Source organism: Cynocephalus volans, chromosome 2 (assembly GCF_027409185.1).
Source record: "Cynocephalus volans isolate mCynVol1 chromosome 2, mCynVol1.pri, whole genome shotgun sequence".
Lineage (NCBI taxonomy): Eukaryota > Metazoa > Chordata > Mammalia > Dermoptera > Cynocephalidae > Cynocephalus > Cynocephalus volans.
The window spans coordinates 7,228,137-7,247,876 of NC_084461.1; the positions used below are offsets into that span (position 1 = coordinate 7,228,137).

General features: G+C 45.3%; 1 protein-coding gene across 1 annotated transcript in view; it reads left to right on the plus strand.

The window, feature by feature from the left end:
• Positions 1–18,595, plus strand: part of ADCY2 (adenylate cyclase 2) — a 395,282-nt gene extending 376,687 nt beyond the window's left edge. Inside the window, exons 23-25 of the mRNA XM_063086882.1 lie at positions 10,119–10,233; positions 14,482–14,606; positions 17,834–18,595. Of these exons, the coding sequence (XP_062942952.1) occupies positions 10,119–10,233; positions 14,482–14,606; positions 17,834–17,986 (393 nt within the window). The 3' untranslated portion in view covers positions 17,987–18,595. The remainder of the gene's footprint in view (positions 1–10,118; positions 10,234–14,481; positions 14,607–17,833) is intronic.
• Positions 18,596–19,740: the final 1,145 nt, after the last annotated feature.

Genomic DNA, 19,740 nt, shown 5'->3' on the forward strand with positions numbered 1-19,740 from the left:
AGGAGGGGACAGAGAGATAGCAGGTGCTGTCACTGAGCTCCCTCCTCCAGGAGCATCAGGAGAGGGTCCTGTTTTCCCTCTAAATATTCATGGTCAAAGAATAGAAGGTGGACAGTCTGACTCAAGAGGTAATCCCAGCATTTTTCCACGTGAATAGGGTACTATGTATTTCATTTGTTCTTTTCAGGTGGTTGCTTTCGGGTTATTATTTTTTGATAGGTACACATTACTTTAGTAATAAGGAAAAGTAAAAGAAACAGCAATGAACAAAACCTTAGAAAACTCTTACCCTTGGATTCTAAGCAGCGTGGAGCCGGAGACAAAAGGGCAAGTGGTATGGCCCGTGTATGGGGTTGTATTTTTTTAATGGTGTTTTTTTTTTTTTCCCCAGAACATTAAAGTATTTAAAAATTATTGAAAAAAATGTAAAATAGAGATATTAAAATGTACAACATTATCATAATTTTAAATATTTTCTTTATACCAAAAGCAGAACTAAGCATAATTTTACTTTTCTGGCTTTAATAAAAGCAAACATTTTTTCAATGCCTCTAATGTTCTGGAAAACAATTAACCATTAAAAATTAACATTAGAACATGTATATAGGGACAGACATTTTTCTTTTTGCCTCAGGCTCCAAGATGTTGAACACGGCACTGGCACTGTGGGAACCTATCTGTCTTAGCACGCTGGGCCTGCCATGACAAAATACCATAGCCCGGGTGCCTTTATTCCACGCAGACTTGCTTCCTCACAGCTCTGGAGGCTGGGAAGTCCAAGAGTGAGGTGCTAGTGGTTTGAGTCTGGTGAGGCTCTTCTGCAGAGCTGCCTTCTTGCTGCATCTTCACATGGCGGGGGAAGGGAGGGTGAAAGAGAGACACAGAGAGGGAGACATCTGGTGTCTCTTCCTCTTATAAGGGCACCAGTTTTATTGGGTCAGGGCTCCACCCTTATACCTCATTTAACCTTAATCACCTCCTTAAAGGCCCTGTCTCCAATACAGTCACATGGTGGGGTGAGGACTTCAACCTATGAATTTGGGGGGAGACACAATTCAGTCCACAGCACTATTTTTATTTACAATTTCCTTATTTTAGTTCATCCTGGATTTTTCCGCACTGATTTTTATTTTTTAGACTGTTGCCTTAGAACATTATTTCTCATGCTTGCTGAGCTTTCTGGCACCCCTGAAATTTCACACCCATGGTGAGCATCTCACCTGCCCCACCCTAATCCGGCGCCGATCACACCCACTCCAGACCTTAGCTCCTTGGCAACCAGCAACCAGCAGACCCCTTGGCAGTGCCTCGGGCCAGGGGGTCTTCCGAGGTGCCACCACGTGAAGACCCGTCCACACTCCATCACCCCCATCATCTCTACAGCCCAGCATGGCCACCTGTTCCTGCTGACCCTGACTCTGCTCCTGCTCCCACCAGACCCTGGTCTCCTGGATCTTCAAGAAAAGTCTCCGGGCCTTTTCTCTTTCTTTCCTCAGTCACACTTTATGGACTGATACTCCATGTCCCCGGCCTTTATTTTTCACCTTCTACTTTCTCCTAAACCTCTGCCATCCTCCCTCACCAATGCCAGCATCAGAAATTCCACACGTTATCAAAAAATGCTTCCAAATTCCCAAATCCGCCTCTGATGGCATTCTACAAGCATCCCTTCTCCTTGTCCTGTCTGTGGTCTCTGAGCAGCTGGCGGTCACCTTTCCCTGGAAATCCTCTCCTCCCTCGCCTTCTGGCCTTTCCTTTGGCTCACTCCCTCGTGGTCCCTCTCAGTGGGACCTTGCACTGTTTTTCCCCCAACCCCTCCTCTCCATCAGGGACCTCACCTAAGGCTTTATCCACCCCTCTGCACATTCGGTCCTACAGAAACCATTGTTCACCATCCTAATTACTGGGCCAGTCTTGGATATCACTTCCAACTTCCTACAGACACCAGCTTTCTGACACTACTCTCATCTTCCTCTTGTCCTCCCAAGTCCCAGAACATGGCCCCGGCTCTCCCCCTCCAGCCCCTGCCCTGACCCATCTCCTGCTTCCCCCTGCAGTCTCTGTAGCAGCCCTCAAGCACGCATGTGCTTCTATGCAGACCAACACCAAGTTCTACCCATATTCTCTGTGAGTGGGACACACTCAAACCTGCTTTGTCTCTGGGGGTGGGGGGCTGGAAATCCCCATTTCCACCAGTTCCCCCAGGTGATTCTGATGCCCACTGAAGACACCCCGTCCCGTCAAGGATTCTTTCCAAATCTCAGCCCTCAGCAGGTCAGGGCTTTCATAGGAAGCTTTCCCACACCCAACCTGAGGAGCTGTGCCTCACCCGGGCTCCTGTGTCCAGATCTTATTTCCTCTCCACCCTATTGCTACATCTTATTTTCATCTTTCTTGGAAATGTGTGTGTGTGTTTCTTAGCTACCATCCAGATTATAGCAGACTGTCTCCTGTGGTGTCCCCAAGGTCCCCAGCAGGGGCCTATGTGTAGAGATTTCACTCATGTGTTCAAGGAGTGATTGAGCCTGTGCCCGCCCCACCTCCCAGTACAGCGTTTTGCTTCCTTCGCTCTGTTTGGTAAACTTGCTTCTCCCAATGCAAACCCTCTACTTTTCTTCCCTGACATTTTTAAACACTCACTGAATGCCTCCTGAGCTTTTCCAACAATCCCAGGAGGGAAGTAGTAAAAACCCCTGCCTATTTTACAGATGGAGAAACTGAGGCACAGAGCCATCAAGGAACTCGCCAAGTTTTCTCATAGAGGTGACAGGGCACGGCTGTGGCCCGGAGCATTCGGTGCTGCCTCACCTCCTCCTCTTGTCACCTGCTCCTTCACCAGCCCCATCCTGCTCTGCCCACACCTACACCCACCTGTTTCTGTCGATACCATCTACTTGTCACCACTTCAGCCCCCACCTTAGAAAATCTCCCTTCCCAGGAGCCCTAATCCCTCTACCCTCAGGAACTTCAGCAACAAAAGTGGCTTTCTTGGTTCCCCTTGAACTGCTTGCTGACTTCGTACAAGTCACCACTATTAATTTAGGCCTCTTTTTAGGGAGCATTGAAAGAACATGACTTCCAAATGAGGCTGTTCATTACTCATTGTCATAGCTGAGTTTTCTGCACTTCAGTTTCCCTCTATGTACAATGGTGACCATGCCCATTTCATAAGCTGCTGAGAAGACTACATTTAATATGCAAAATACTTAATAACTCCGTGGGCATAGAGTAGGCAGTAAAAATGCTAACAGTAATAAAAATGTATTGTGGCTTGTACCCCTTTTTGCCTATTGGTACCATTGCCCCTCTAACAGAACAGAGATGAGATATAAATTAAATGTGATGTGTCGTCATATCCATTCAGGGAATTTCTTCTCAATATGAGCTATTTGTGATTAGAATATTTAATGAGAATCTTGGTAAGGTCATCCTAAAAATATTTTGAACTACAGTGAAGGTATTCTGAAAGGAATGTTTGTTACATTTGGTTGGGGGAAAATAACATGCTTGATAAATATTAATGTGATACTAGTTATTTTTGTAAGAAAAGAATGTCACATTTGCTTTTTTATAACCTATCTGAAGTGAACTTAAGACTGTTTTTCTAGTTATAGACAAAATACTTTATTGTTTAACTGAATTTTTAGCTTGGCAACAAAAGACATGCAATTTATAAGATATATAGGGTTTCTCAAGGATTAATGTGTTTTTCTTAAATCCAAAAAGAGGCAAAATCATCTAGATAATAACCTTTTGAAATGTGGCCCTTACTGTAACCACCTCTGCATTGTCTCTTGGCAGTAGCAACGTCCTTACCCATCTGGAGAGTAAAAGCACAAGAGCGTATCAACACCGCATCGTGGCAGGGCTTTTGTGCCTGCCTCTGTTTTGCCCCATTTTTATATTTTAAATGAAAGGGTTGCATTCTAATTTTAAGCTTAAAGACAGCGTGACTAAATGGTTGCATTACATGTAAGAGCTGATTGTCGTTTTTAAAATAGGCAGGCGTTTGTCAAGAAATGAAATGTTAAATTGAGAATGGGCTTGCATTCTAACCCTGCTCTCATCGTTCCGTGAACGTGCTTCCTGATGAATGGCTGTTCTGCCGTGGATTCGGCGGTGGGTGGAAATGGGAAGCCTGCCCACCTCCGTGGCCCTTCATTTTGCCCTCAGAACCTCATTGTCTTCCGGGCCCCATGCTTGCAGCCCCTGCTTGTTCCTTTCCATGGTCTTTAGACTTTAAGCCACAGTAGCAAGCTGGTGCTTACAGGTATGGTTTTCTTGACTTGTAGCGTGCTTTTTTAAAAGAACACTTCACTAAAAAAAAAAAAATCACTTCCAATTTCTCCTGAAAATTGGTGGATTATCTACCTGATCTGCATTCCTGATGACAACAACCAGCTGGAGCATAGAAGCAGCTGCTCCATTTAAACTTGGCATGTTCTCCCCGGTTTTCCATAGTCCACACCATTCCCTATTGCTTCATTCCCTCTGCTGGACGCCACAGCCTACCCTGCTCAACCTCTGAGGGGCTTTATAGACCCTATTGTAGAGAAAGTCCCTCCTTCATGCTCTAAGCAAAGATTAAGGTTATCTGTGGTCTTAGCAATTATGTAAATAGTTTTGATCATTTTTCAAACAAATTTTACGAGGAACTTAAGTCACAACCAAAGCACAGGGATGAAAACCTTCATCCAAACCCATGCTTTGATCATGTTACTGCTGAAATAAGTCACACCTCTAGATTTTACTCACTATTTCAAATAAATTGATGCCCATTGCCAGTGACACTTCGGAAGGAAAAAACTTGCGGTGCTGACAGATAGGGGAGGGAAGAGCAGAGAAGCAGAGGGAGCAGGGGAATTTCATTCCTTGTCAAGGTGTGAGCACTGGTGCTGGTTAAGTTTTTTAAAATATTCATGTGATTGCTGTCTTTTTGATTATTTTATTTATTTTTTATTTAAGAATTACTATTTTACTTAAACATTTGAGATAAATTTATTATTTTATTTATTTATGATATCAAACAAATCCAGCAGCATGCACAGGTTTGTCAGCATGACCTGCATCTGGCTCTGGCTGTGTTCACCCCGTGGAGACACCACTGTGACTCACGCTCCCATTTCTCCATTATTCTGCACCCTCCATTCCCCATATCCCATCCAGGCTCCACTCGAGCCACCCCCGAGTTCCTACACTCACTCACGCAGTGTGTTAGCAAAGCCGAGCTGGCTGACAAAGCGATGGCAGGAAACATTTCCCATCCACGTCCACTGACTCCGGTTGACCACACTGTCTCTTCCTGTGTTAGGAGCCACCCGGCTGGGCTGTTTGGGATTTTATTTAGCTGTCAGGTCATCCAACAGACATCTTCTTTACCCACTATGCCAAGTTCTGGGAGCTTGCTGATGACTGCCCTGGGAGTTTGCAGTCTGGGAATAAACAGAGAGTGCAAAGATCAGCTCAAATGTGAGGGGAGCAGAGAGTCTGGCAGTGTTAGTGGGACTCCACAGCAGACCCAAGAGGAAGCCAGGAGTCCTTCTGAGATCTTCCATTGTCAGTCTCATAGTGGTTGAGGAGGTCTTTAAAACGAATAGCCTTGGGCTGGCCTGTGGCTCACTTGGGAGAGTGCGGTGTTGATAACACCAAGGCCACAGGTTCGGATCCCTATATAGGGATGGCCGGTTAGCTCACTTGGGGGAGCGTAGTGCAGACAACGCCAAGTCAAGGGTTAAGATTCCCTTGCTGGTCATCTATTTAAAAAATAAAAAATAAAATGAATAGCCGTGGTTCTCTTTACTGGTGAGAGTAAAGAACAGTGTAGGGTTCTGCTGAAATGAAAAGCAATGTCCTAAGGCTGTGTATTTTTGTACAGTCACCAGTGCTATCATGAGAAATGTCCTTCTACTTTAATGCTGTTAACAGGAAACTGAAAGCGGAAAGAAAATGAACCATGACTTCTCACTATACATACTGAGGATCTCAAAGACACTTAAAATGTCAGACACTTAGGTCACTGTCAAAGCTGTACATCAGTGCAGGATGCTCTATGTACGGAAGGAAGGAAAAGTACCAAACCTGACTGTGAGGTAGTTATTACTGACATCTTCCTCCTGCATGCTTTTCATGTCAAGCAGAGTGATCTGCTCCTCCTCACTCTCCTGAAGGAAACTAAATAAATCCCAAGCCCCAGGGATGCAGGCTGAATGCATTGCCTGTATCCATTCATTTAATCTTAGCTGCAACCCAGTGTGGTAGGTAGTAATTGTGCCTTTTCGCAGGTGAGGAAACTAAGGCTCAGGAAAGTTACTCAGCCAAGGCCACACAGCTAATGGTTGCAGAACCTGGAGCTGAGCTCAGTTTTGCCTGACTCGGGCCCTATTCATTGAGCATCCTCTCCCGGGTAAGCCGATTATCACAGCACGCAGCTCTCCATCTCCTCTGGAGAACTGAGAAATCCCGTCATATCTCCTGGGAGTCCCTGGCAGGAGAACAACGTGCTCTTTAGACAGCAATCCCTAGTCCCCTTCAAAATCAGACAAGTGGGAATTCGAACACCAGAAGTTTTCCAGCATAGAACACAGTGCCGGGTACGTAGCAGGTGCTCAGTGAACATTCGATGGACGGACAAAGGGACAGGAGGAAAGAGAGAATAGGAGAGGAGACTCGTGTTAATTTTAGCCTAAAGAGTGACCTCAGTTGTTACCAGTCACTCAAGTTATAAAATAATCTCAATAAACCTGCATCTACTTTAAGCAATGTTTCTTGCTGGTGAAACTTGCAAAACAACCAGCTTGTAAAGTGTGTTCCAGGAAACTGAATGCGTAGTTTCGCTGTGCAGCTGGAAATCAGTTAAATATTTGGAGATATCTAACAAAAATTACTTGGATCATGGGAGAAATAGTTGCTTCATACTGCCCTCAAATGTTTATCGAGAGCTTAGCTATAAGGACATTCAAAATGAATTGAGTTCTTCTAGAGACCGAACACAATTTTTTCTGGGATTTACTAAGCCCAAATGAGTTACTGACGTTGGATTTAAACCCCATTCCCAGAATTCATTCTCTTATTTCATGACTGAGGTCACTTACAACCTCCAGTTTAAACCTACTGCTTGAAAACAGAGAGATGATAGTTTATCAGGGGCAGAGCTCACGTGCTGCACCTTGCTTTGGTCAAAACCAAACCATTCCTCCTGTGGCAAATGTGCCGTCCTTACTGGGACAGTTGTAATTTTGACTACCCAAGATTCTGCTTGTTGGTTTAACAGCTTGTGCTTCCTATTAAGGAACCAGCTGTTTTCCAGCTCGCTGCACGAGCCTCCAAATCATGTATTCCCCATAAGTCACGAGACGAAAAATTTAGTGAGCCAGGCTAGAAAAGCGTTAACTGTTCTTACATGACACTTTGCATTGCCACCAAAGTTAGCTGACAGTCTGCTTCACAGTCCCGAGTTTTTAATTGTTTGGTTTTTCCCCCACAGCTTAAGTTGAGGGTTTATGGCAGTAGTACTGTTTCATTCGTCTTTCTCTAGAATGATATAATTTACCTGAGGTGAGGAAGACCTCTTTCTCTCTTAACCAGAAATTTAATTCCTCTCCTCCATCTATATTTATATTATTTAGTGCTGTCATTCTCAATGGGGAGCAGTTTTGTCCCGCAGGGGACACTTGTCAATGACTGGAGACATTTTTGGTTGTCGCCACTAGTGGCAGGGGGCACCACTGCCATCTGGTAAGTAGAGACCGGAGATGGTGCCACACACTGTACAATGCACAGGACAGCCCAAGAACAGGGAATTACTCAGCCCACATGTCCATGGGGCCAAGGTTGAAAGACCCCGCTTTAATGCAGCACCTTCCATCCTCCGGATTAAAACTTTCTTTCATGTCCTTTTGCTCTGTCCTTTAGCTGCCGTCTTGGTTGTCTCCATTCTGCTGTTGTCTTGAACATGTGGTTTGTGTCCACTGTCTCCGTCTTCTTCCTACCTATCCATACTGAGCCATTGAGAGTTCGTTTTTATCTCCCCCCTCCACAAGGAATTCTCCCCCAAGGTCATCAGGTGACCGCCTCTTGTCCCCCGAGACCTTTCTCCATCTCTGAGCTCCCTCTGGGACCCAATGGGATGAAACATGCATCCGAGCAGTCAAGACCCGTGGCAGCCACATATTGCGTTTCTCTCCTCTTCTCTCCACTGTTTTCCAGTGTCTGTATCGACTCCCCTATCCCTGACCCATGTCCTTGCTGAGAACATATCCCCCGTTCAGCCCTCTAATATTCTGCCCCCTTTTCTTCCCTTGGTCCCTCACATGCCTTACTGGACACATTAACAGTCCTTCCCGGCACGTGCTCCCCAGAGGAACATCGCAGAGCTTCCACCTGCCCGCAGAGCACCCGAGTCCCTTGCTGCGTTCCTGCTCGTCATTCCCTCCTGGTTACCCCACCATCAACCTGCATGTTGTCATTCAATAGCCATTATTAAGCACCTCTCCTAGGCCAGAGACACAGATGAATAAAACATAGTCTCTACCCTGGTAGAGTTCAGAAACTAGTAAGCGAAACAGACTTCAGAAAAAGACGTCATTGATTTCAGCACTAATATAGGCACCTGTGCTGCGGGCCACAGAGGTGTGGCCGGCCTGGGATTGCACATCGGCCCAGCCCAAGGCCAGCTCGCCAGGCAGGCTGCAACAGAAACTGTGGTCCAATCTACTTTGGTGTACCTAATCATTAAATACTGCAGTAGCAGGAATCTTCAGAACATAAGTAAATTAATTGTATTAACTCTGTGAATGCACTAATAGAGAATCTATTTTTAAAACATAATCAAAAGTAGAGATGTTTTAAATTGTGAATTTCATAAGTGACTATAAATATAACAGGTGTTACAAATTAATGCTAAATGTAAACTGGTACCAGGAATAATAAATATAAATTAATAGTAAATACATATAGAAATTTCCACCTACCCCAGCTCTGTAATTCCCTCACTAATTCTCTCATCCTCGTGGGATGATAAAATACTCAGGGATGAGTAAAAGCAGGAAATTGTTACCCCTGTATTAGTTTGCAAGGGCTGCCATAAAGAACCACAGACTGGGTGGCTGCAACACAGAAATTTACTGTCTCAGAGCCCTGGAGGCTGGAAGTTTGAGATCCGTGTGCACAGGGTTGGTTTCTTCTGCAGTCTCTCTTGGCATGCACACGGCCGCCTGCTTTCTGTCACTTCACACACTCATCCCTCTGAGCATGTCTCCGTCCTACTCTCTTATAAGGATACCAGTCAGATAGGATTGGGCCCACCCTAGTGACCTCATTTCACCTTAATTATCTTTAAAGATCCTGTCTCCAAATACGAGGGTACTTCAGACAGTTTGTGGAACAATAGAATTAGGTGATATGAATTTTCAGATGAACTTTTTTTCACATTCAGAAGTACTGGGGTTAGGATTTCAACATATGAACTTGCTGGGGGGGGGGGCACGATTCAGCCCATAACACCCTCCCCTTTGAGGCACGAAAGAGTGAACAGAGGGAGGGTGTTCCCAGAGCCAGGAAGAGCTGCAGGGGAAGGAGCGACCCTTGGGCGTGCTGGCCTTGGACCCACCATCCAGTGCATGGGAGGGGTGGGAAGAAGGAAGGAATCCCCAGCTCTCTCATGGTCAGTCCCACCTGGCAGCCAGAGGGCAAGGAGGAGATGGCCTAGAGTTCAGCCTCCCAATGCCAAAGCCCAACAGAGAAGGGAAGACTGGGCATGGGGGCAGATGGAGAGTACAGAGCCAGCCCCGCGTCAGAGCTGGTGACTGTGGGTGTTTCTGGATCAAACCAGTGCCAGCCCTATTTGGTGAGCAGCTTGCCTCAGCCCTCAAGGCGCTTTGGCCTGAGGGTGCCTGAGAGACTCAGGTCCAGGTCCAGGTTTCACGTCTCCCATTGAATGGGATTTGAACCCCAAATGCTTCCTTGGTACGAGATTTAAAGCTTGCAAATGTCTGCAGTGGATTGCAGCATTGTAACTACTGAGTGTTCCTTTCTGAAGGGTGCTCAGGTCCATGACTGAGGGGGATGTGTTCCATTTTGTTGAGCTGTCCCCCACCTGCATGTGTTTATCTCTCTCTCAGGAGCCTGAGCGGCAGTACATGCACATCGGCACCATGGTGGAGTTTGCTTTCGCTCTGGTGGCCAAGCTGGATGCCATCAACAAGCACTCCTTCAACGACTTCAAGTTGCGCGTGGGTACGTGTGCAGAGAAATGTGGGTTTCAGTCATGGTGAAGACATGGCGTGAGGAATAAGGTCACGGGAAGTGATGATTCTTGCTTGCAACGTTGTGTGGAACAATTACAAACGTGTCTTTAGAGCAGCAGGTCTGGATTACAGACAGCAGGTCCCGGGAAGCTGCAAGCCTCTAAGGCACTTTTGTGCAAATTAGAGAAAATACCACTTTTGGTTGGACCCAGGCTGCAGGCACTTGGTTCAGCAAGTGAAGCACGTTGGCGGGGCTTCAGTTTCCAAGGGCCCTGTCCCTCTAGCCAGGGTCCTGTTTGCTAGATACAGCATGCACAGCCTTAAGCCACACTGAGTTGCTGATTTACTGTAAGTCATCAACTGAAAGCTGCTCCATCATTCTATGGGAGGTTACCCATGCCACTAGGACATGCCACTGACTATAAGATACATCTATATTTCAAAGATGTAAAAATGTTTTAATAAAAAATGTGCATCTTAGAATTGTTGACATTCAGTTCCACATTCCCAGGGTCACGACCTGCAAGAACACCAGAAGTGTGTCCTAGGTTCTGAAAAAGATATAGCTTTTCAGATTGTGCTTGAACCCTAGAGAAAAATTCAACTTTCTTTAAAATAAAAAGTAAAATTTACATAGTTGGAAAAAAAATTTCCTGATTTCTAATAAGTTCTTAAACTTTAAGTTGATTTTTTTGTTTGTTTGACCAGTAAGGGTATCGTAACCCTTGGCTTGGTGTTGTCTGCACCGCGCTCAGCCAGTGAGCGCACCGGCCATCCCTATATAGGATCCGAACCCGCGGCCTCGGCGCTATCAGCACCACACTCTCCTGAGTGAGCCACGGGGCCGGCCCTTAAGTTGATTTTTAGTCATGTTTCAAGATTACTTGCCTTTTACAAATTCTCATTTTTAAAAACTGTGTGTTTTAAGCCATCAAGTTACCACACAACTGCCTTCTAATATATGCACAGTTACTTGCAACCATTCATGATTTGTAAAAGCTTCTTTGACCATTTTATGTTTTTCTTGGCAACACATTTTGCTTCTTCTGAAAATTAGTCTGTGCATGAGTAGTTATTGTGATAATCTATCTGAATGGTTTTTAACTTTCTCTTGCATACATATTTGTTCAACTTTTTAAAAAATCCAGATATTTAAAGCTATTTTCTTCCTTTGCTGTGGGTATGTGTCCTGAATTTTTAAACCCAGAAATATTTTACATCTTTAGCAAATGGGACTCTCTTCTCTGAGTTTAAGTATGTTTTTCTGTATACTTCCTCGTCTCTATGCACAGTGAACCTTTATCAGGGGTTCTCCCTTACACAAAGGTGAGATGGGTCAGGCAGGCAGGGTACAACCTCAGGGATCCTGCTGACCACACTGAACATGGGGATGTCCCTTTCACCCCAGAGGTTTTTACTGTTTTAACAGCTTGAAAATGGGCTCCTCAAACTCTCATACTACTCCTCTTTAAAAAACAAAACAACAAAAAACCTGCTGCATGGCAGAATGACCCCTATTCTCTACTGTCAAATATATAGGGACCAAGATTATACTGTCCTGCACTCAGCATGGGAACAGGACAATTATTCTCAGTCACATGTGCTGCATCCAAAGTACTGTTTTCTTATTCTAGTCTATAATGATATTTTCCAAATTAATGTGCACAATTGAATGGACCTCTTTCAGTCGGTGTTTATTGAGTGCCTACTTTGCCCTGATTATTGAGTAACTAATAATATCTATACAGTCCACCCACATGTCATTCCCCCAGATTTCTGAGGTAGCATAAATTCAATGTTTCCCTTGGCTGTTGAGTCTTCCTTTCCCCAAACCCTCCCCCTCCCCCAGGAGGCAGAGCCCCTGCTCCACCTGGGCTCAGTGCATGGTGCCATCTGGTGGAAGTTCACGGGTAGGAACTAGGAAGAAGAGTATTGCCAACAAAGAGGGTATGAGTCATAAGAGCCGAATTCGCTCCTGGCATCCTTTCCCCCATGTCAGAAACCACAAACGAGCACACTCCACACTAAGTAGAGATGCCAGCAATGATCAGTTCAGGCTGCCCCCCACTGCCCCTGGAGCTGCTGACCAAGCAGTAGACAGCAGCAGCCAAATGAAAAGCTGAGGGATGAGGCTGGACTCCCAGGCCAGCTGACGGCCGGGCACTCTGACCTGTGCAACAGAGCTGGAACCAATGATCTGGGATGTCTAAAGCAGAAGTGTGGGTTTTACTGAGTACTACGCAGCATTGAAGAATTGATTTCTCACCTCTTTTGTACTTTGAACATTTTATGGAAAGCATTTGGACCGTATTTCCTGGTCTATTGTTCCCTTGCAAAGGGGAAGCTTTGCCTAAGACCTCCAGCAGGATGTAGAATACTAAGCAGTTCAGCAGTCGGAAGCTCAGTCTCTCAGAAACACCCTCCATAATCAACATGATTTAACTAACGCTGTCCGGCGGGGCTCCTGGATCCAGGAGAGAACGTTGGGGAGACTCAGTCAGCATCAGTGTCTCTATTTCTCTCTCTGGGGGCCTCTTCACTCTGCTCCCGTAACAGCTGCGGGTGGGTGAGTTTGGACTGAGTTCTTGGACAAGGACTCGTTCTGCCTGTTGAACTGGGCTGGGAAGGAGTCCAGGTCTACCCTCGATAAGAGAAGTTGGTCAGACTTTTGAAGCTTCGGATCCTGAGGGCAGCTGTCATCTTCATCCCTCACGGTGTCAAAGCGCAACCTGACCCGGGTGTAAATGTAGAATAACTGGGATTTTATCATTGCAATTACTAAGAGAGCGAGGTCCGTGAAATACCTGCCACCTTCGTTGTTGGTGGTGGCCCACATGCCTGGTTTTCTGGAGAAGTAACCATGATGCCCACATACCCCAGGAGTCCAGGAACTCGGTCATGTCTTGGCCAGAACTGGGACAGCTGGACTGAAGAGGGTGACTGAATTCCTCCAGAGACCTTTTGCTTAAGTCTCCTTAGAGAATCCCAGTTTGTGAGGAGACTTCCACCGTGGAGGGTTGATTTTCCTAACTGACAAATGCAGAGCAGGAAAGCCCATCTCCAAGTGGCCAAGAACCCAAGCAGCCAAACCCCATAGCCTTGCAAAGCCTGCCTGGAAATGGTGCTGGTGTCCCTTCTCATGGAGAGGGGGCACAGTCGGTTCTCACTCCGGCTGCCCTCACAGCCCCTCCAAACGGGAAGATCCCGGAGATGCCCTTAGTCCTCCTCATCTTTTCACAGTTGCCAGTCATTTTCCCATGCAAAAAAATTTCCCAAGTTTGCATTCCATCAAAATCTCTTTATCATGCACATGGAGATTTTCTCTTTTAATGCTGATGTGGGTGGCATCCCTCACTAGCAGCAGTGCAAGTTGGGGGAGTCCTTTGGAAAGGGGTTTATCAATGGGAGTCACCACTAGGAACATGTTCCTCTTGAATTCAATGAACTTACCCTTGGGGTGTTATCAGGGTGTTACCTAGAGGTGAGAAAAAGCCACCTGCACAAGAGCTTGTGGTGGAGGTGGGAGAGTCGAGCTGTTAGGAGCAGGGACCATGGGGCCAACTGGCTTTGTGTTCTGCCTCTGCCATCTACCAGCTGTCTGATGGCACCCCTCTGCTTCTGCACCTGAACCACGGAGGTGATGACAGCACTACCCACCCCATACGGTTGTTGTGAGAAATGGAGAGCAGTTTGTATATGTAAAGCACTTGGAGGAGTTCACGGAAGTGAAAAATGCTATACTAGTGTTGCTGTGGTGGTGATTGTCATGGTTGTTGTTTTGGCAAAACATCGGAGTGAATCCAAAAGTATAACAGTAGCAGAATGGCCAATGAAGTATAGCACATCCACTCCGTGGAACCACTTAAAATACAAATATGTATATTTCAAAATTAACACTCTAAAAAAAATTGGAATATAGCATAATCATCTCTTGCCTAAGATTACATAGCAACATAGAAAAACAATTGTATTCTGTTTAGTTTTTAAAGCATACCAATTCTATGTTATTATGGAATAATGATAAATGGACGTATAACCACAGCTCAAGATCTAGAAGGTAAAAAAATTTTTAGCATTTTTGAGATGATAAAGTGAGAGGAATTTCTTTGCTTTAGAATTCCATGAGTTGGGACAACGTTCGTTTAATAGTGATGATTCAAGAATGGTCGTGTTAAATTTTCCTGTTAATGACAGTTGCTAATTTCAATCTTGTTGACCGTGTTCTGATGTGTCCCAGGTATTAACCATGGACCTGTAATAGCTGGTGTAATTGGAGCTCAGAAGCCGCAATATGACATCTGGGGCAACACCGTCAATGTGGCCAGTAGAATGGACAGCACCGGGGTCTTGGACAAAATACAGGTAATTCAGTCTGCTCTGTCATTCTCAGCCCTGTCTGTTCTCTTAGAAACCATAAATAAGTATAATAATAATAATATATTAAAACAAAATAAAGTAAACCTTGAAATTTACTTAACTATTTTTATCAGACAGATGTTAATTTCTGCATTGATTGTTAACAAGAACATACTTCTAATAATACAAAGACTATTGCATTTGTGAGAACAAAAGACCCAGCGAGGACTAACATGGTGGCTGGACAGCTGTGAGCATTACGTACAAGAGTGGAACCCTCCTCTCCCAGGCCTTCTCCCGGCCCCAACACTTTGAAGAGGGCTTTGCAAGGGGGAAGGACCGTGCAACCAAACCCAGATATAAACACCACCCACCCAAGCCTTCCTCTCCCAAGGGGCTGCACTGAGCAGAGGAAGGAAGGTGAAGTATAAGGTTGTATGAAATGGCAGTACTCAAACTAGCGTGGGATTTGGAGAGCTGGAAATGACTGGAGAGCTCTGGAATCCACCCGAAGGAGAGAAAGGGAAGACCTGACAAATCAAAAGCAGTGATTGGAGAAAAATACAATTATGTTAATATTCTCATTGCTCATTAAGTTAGTTATAATCATGGTTAAGGTAACTATAATTACAATGGCACTAATAATCTAGACAAAAAGGATTTAAAAATCACCGAAAGGATACTTTAAATATATTTATAGCAAAAGCCATTTTGTATTGTGGTTTGGCAATTTTGCTTAAGCTATGGCTGGAGATTATCTTTCTTATTCCCGTCCTTCACCCCTCACCCAAATCCACTTTATATATTGTGACTAATTTTAGAGTTTGATTAAATTCTGCCACTAGAGAAGTCATCCTGAAGTCTGCCATCATAGTGACATGCCATGCTGCTGTGTATAATCTGTCCCGTCAGAGATACAAATCTATCCAGGAACCTGGAAGGTGTTTCAGTGAAGAGGCTGGGATATGTAGGTTGGTCCTTAATTTTAGTTTCATCATAGAAATTAGTGTAAATCAATATGCCTTCAGGAGAACAAACACGTCAGTGAGCAGATCACCAGGAGCAGAATGTGTGCACCTGTTTGGGCAAAGTTCCAGACGCTACAAGGAGGGGCTGAGTTATCCCAATGAGAAGGGTGCGTGTGCATCCTAAACAATATCTAATTGGTTGCACGATCCTTCTCCCTTTCAAAGCCCTTTCCAAAGTATTGGGGCCAGGAGAAGGCCTGGGAGAGGAGGGCTCCATTCCTGTACATACTGCTCATGCACATGTGTGTATGTGTCTATTCTGAACTTTCTATTTGCCTCACCCTCAAAAAGCAGTGGTTTTACATTTTGCCCTAGCTGTGCTGCATTCTAGAAGATAAATTCCTGCTAGATGGCAAATTTATATGAAAAGCACTGGACTCACATAACAGGCTTCATCATGGCTGTCCTCTTTGGGGATTATGATGTGTTCCTATACTGTATGCCTCAGCTTGGCTAAGGCCCTCAAATAACCTTGCTTCCTGAAATTATGACAGAGTTGTCCAGTCCTTTCTTAACTTCTATAAAAGACCATCCACTCCAATATCATCCAGGACAGGTTTTTCATTACACTGCTACTTATCCACCTGCCATTCATGTCACCCACCTCATTCATCCTAAGATGATTCTATTTCTGTGGCCTTTCTAAAGGGTATCTCTAATTATTACACAGAATGGAACAAGCATTACTGCTAAATGTCTTCCTTCTTTCACTCAAATTATTAGTCAACAGTTTCTGCAGACTAAGCAAAAGTCCAACAAAGAGAATGCAGAGATTAACAAGAAAAGTAATGGGAGGAGGAGAGGAAATACCCCAGGCCTTCCCAAGCCAATGGCCATTGCCAGCGGAAAAGAGACAGCTGGCTCTGCACAGGGCCGCCAGCTCAGAGTGAGCTCTCAACATCTGCTCCGGGCACCTCACCTCTCACAGTTGGGTTGAGAAATGGGGCTCCTCTGACTGGGGCTGGAGCTGGGGGGTCATCCATGGAGACTGCTCAGCTGTCCACCCAGGAGAGGACAGGTCAGGTATCCTGGCAGCCTGGTCTAGTCGTGCCTGGATGGTACCAAGGCTTCTGAGATTTTCTGCATGAGCATCGCTAGCCACTCCCAATGCCCAAGAATGCTCTATCAATCCTGGAAAACCCCGGGTCTTCTCTTTGGCAGGAGAGACAGGCATGCCCCTATCAAGGACCCACTCTCCCACCTGCAAGCCAACCTCTGTCCCCACCACACACCCGGAATGTTCAGGAGATGAATGGTAGTTTTTAATATGCTTTACAACTCTCTACTAAGTCTCCAAAGCAATTTAAGAGTGGCTGGTCTTGGAGAGCTCTCTCTCCTGGAGATCATAAATCCTTTACAGGTTAATGTTTAAAATGAGTTTGAGCTCATATGTGTCTCTAAGAGGATATTGGGCACCATTAAACTCCACGTGACTTAGTACAGACCAGTCTCCAGGACCCTCTCTGTGCACTCTGATCCCAGGTAGGAAATAAGACAGCTGCTGCCTGTCAGCAATAAAGTATGTTTGCAGGCCTGCGCATGCTTGCTTAGCTCAGCAGCCGGAAGGTTTGCGTTTGGATAGGTTTTCTTCTCCCGAGGGTGCAGCTTGCTCCAGCTCTGGTAGCCTCTCTGTTCCATTCATGTGCAAGAACAGAAGTGAGCTGCCAGGAAAAATAAAAAATGACACTGAGACCATTGCGAATCTTCTCCCAGGCCCGAGGGACAGGTTTTTTCAATTAAAGAGCATTGCACTCCTGTTGTGCTTTCTGGCCTCCAAGCCCAATGGGCAGCACAAAAAGCCCACTCAGCCATGCAGCCAGGCTCCCGTGGACCTGGAGGCATCCTCGCTGCTGCTCATCAGGGTGGATGGACCACTTCACCCTTCCCACTTCACCTGCACCATGGAGTGCTGATCGGTTGGTAGTTTGGCGTAACAAATACCAAGGGATGTTAAAGGGTGTTGGCAGCGTCAGTAACTGCCTCAGCTGAAGAATTCACCGCCAAAGCACCGAAAGATGTGTTTGTTCTCTGGGTGGATGGTCTCAAGTCAAATGCCTGAAGAGTTCTCTAATTCTGACTGCCCCTGAGGAGCGGAATTGCTGGGTCAAAGAGCAGGAAGCTTTTTTGCTCCTTATCCTGTAGTCAGATGGGGTGTGTTAAATTAGGCACTGAAACTTTTTCATTTGTTCTTGCGGCTTATTATAGGTAACTGAGGAAACTAGCCTCATCCTGCAGACGCTGGGATACACATGCACGTGTCGAGGAATAATCAATGTGAAAGGAAAGGGGGACCTGAAGACATACTTTGTAAACACAGAAATGTCAAGGTCCCTATCCCAGAGCAACGTGGCATCCTGAAGAGTCATGCTCACTTTGGGAAGACTGTATTTTCGGGAAGGTACCACAGACTTTCTGACTGCAACTTTCGCCCCTCGTTTTTGATGTGCGTGCTCTGTTCTGTCCCATGGAGCCGTTGCAGACTAGTTCCTGTGACCCGGTGGCCTCACCGTGTGGTGTCTGACATGTGCCCAGATTGTTCTGCCACTTGCACTGTGTTTACTCCTAAGCAAAAGAAAAAAAGGAGCGCGCATTATACAGGAAAAGCATTCAGAGAACTAAGGAAGAGGAGAGAGGTGAAACAAATAAAAATTCTTAAGGCAATAAAACTAGGGGGTGTATATTATCTTCTGGTGCATGTTCTTTTCCAGAAAATATGGTAGCTCGCCAACCGCATCCGCTAGTCTGATATTCAAACACACAGTATTTGTGAAAAAGTTCATTCTGTCACCCCACGTGGAGTCTGTGCTCACCCCCTGTATCTCATTGCCGGTGGCCGTCCACGGGTCCCCGCTGGGACCTGTGGTGCTTGTCCCTTGCTCTGTTGTGTCCCATGCCAGCAGCACGTTGCCATCATCACCAGACTTAGTCCTCACAGCCTAGGACCAGTTTTGTACCAAACTCGTCTGATGTTTTGATGCCATTTGTCTTTTGTAAAGTTAATTCATTAAAAGTTTTATGTACTTTGGGTTATAGTGCCTGTAGCTTTTAATTTCCTCTCTTCTTTCTCCTGTGGTTTGCTCCAGAATTAAAGTTTGTTTTCCATCCATTCTCCCTTTTGACACCGTTGTTTCAGAAGAGGTCTCCAGAAGCCAGTGTTGACCTCTCCTTGAGTAATTCAGACCAGAACAAAGTTTGTGATGCAGATACTTGGTTACACAACTTTCTGGAAAGAGAGCAAGCATGCTCAGTGTGTCTAGCAGTCTGGTTTTAATCTTGGCACCTCTAGAGAACATTTTTAGGGAAAACATTTTAATAGTAAAAAGATTCTCTAAGAGCAACAGCACCCCCTCTCTCTGTCCACTCTGCTCTTGCCTACAGTAATGCTTTGCTACAGCTACCAGACACAGACTGTGTGACAATAATTTGGAACCAGCTATGTTAATCAGTAATCGCAATAGTATGAACTAACTTGAGAGAAGCTGCTAAATCCACAAGATGCCAATTATGTCTGAGGAGGCTTTAGAAAACACAGAGCCAGTTTGTGCATTTTTAAAGATAGAAAACCCAGAAGAATTCTTATAAATCCAACCCTAAAGTTGTTTGGTTTTGGGGGGTTTTTTAGCATTAAGAAATCATACTTCGCCAAATGGTGAAAAATAGAGCAATCACTCATAATCTAATGTTAAAAAGCAAAATTGCAAATAAAAGCCTGATGGGGCAAACATTTTTTGTTTTTAATAGCTCAGGGCAGGCATCTGTAGGAGATGGAGGCCCAGATGATCTATTAGGAAACAGTTTATAGTGGGAACTTGGGCTTGAAGCACAAATCTCCAGTTTCGATCCTAGCTCTGATTTTTACTAGCTGTTGTGTGACTTTGAACACATCTCTTGATTCCTCTTAGGAGCATTTTCCTTCTTGGTAGCTCATGGGATTGGGTCGTGATTAAATGAGCTAATGCCTATGAAGACCCTGGCAGGTAGCCAGGGCTTACTCCTGCCAGTGCATTCGCAGCACCGATGCAGCTGCCGTGGCTGGACTTGGACTCATGCTCGGTTAAAGTCGCTTATGGAAACTAATAACTGTCCTTCATCCCTGAAGTGTGAATACAGTG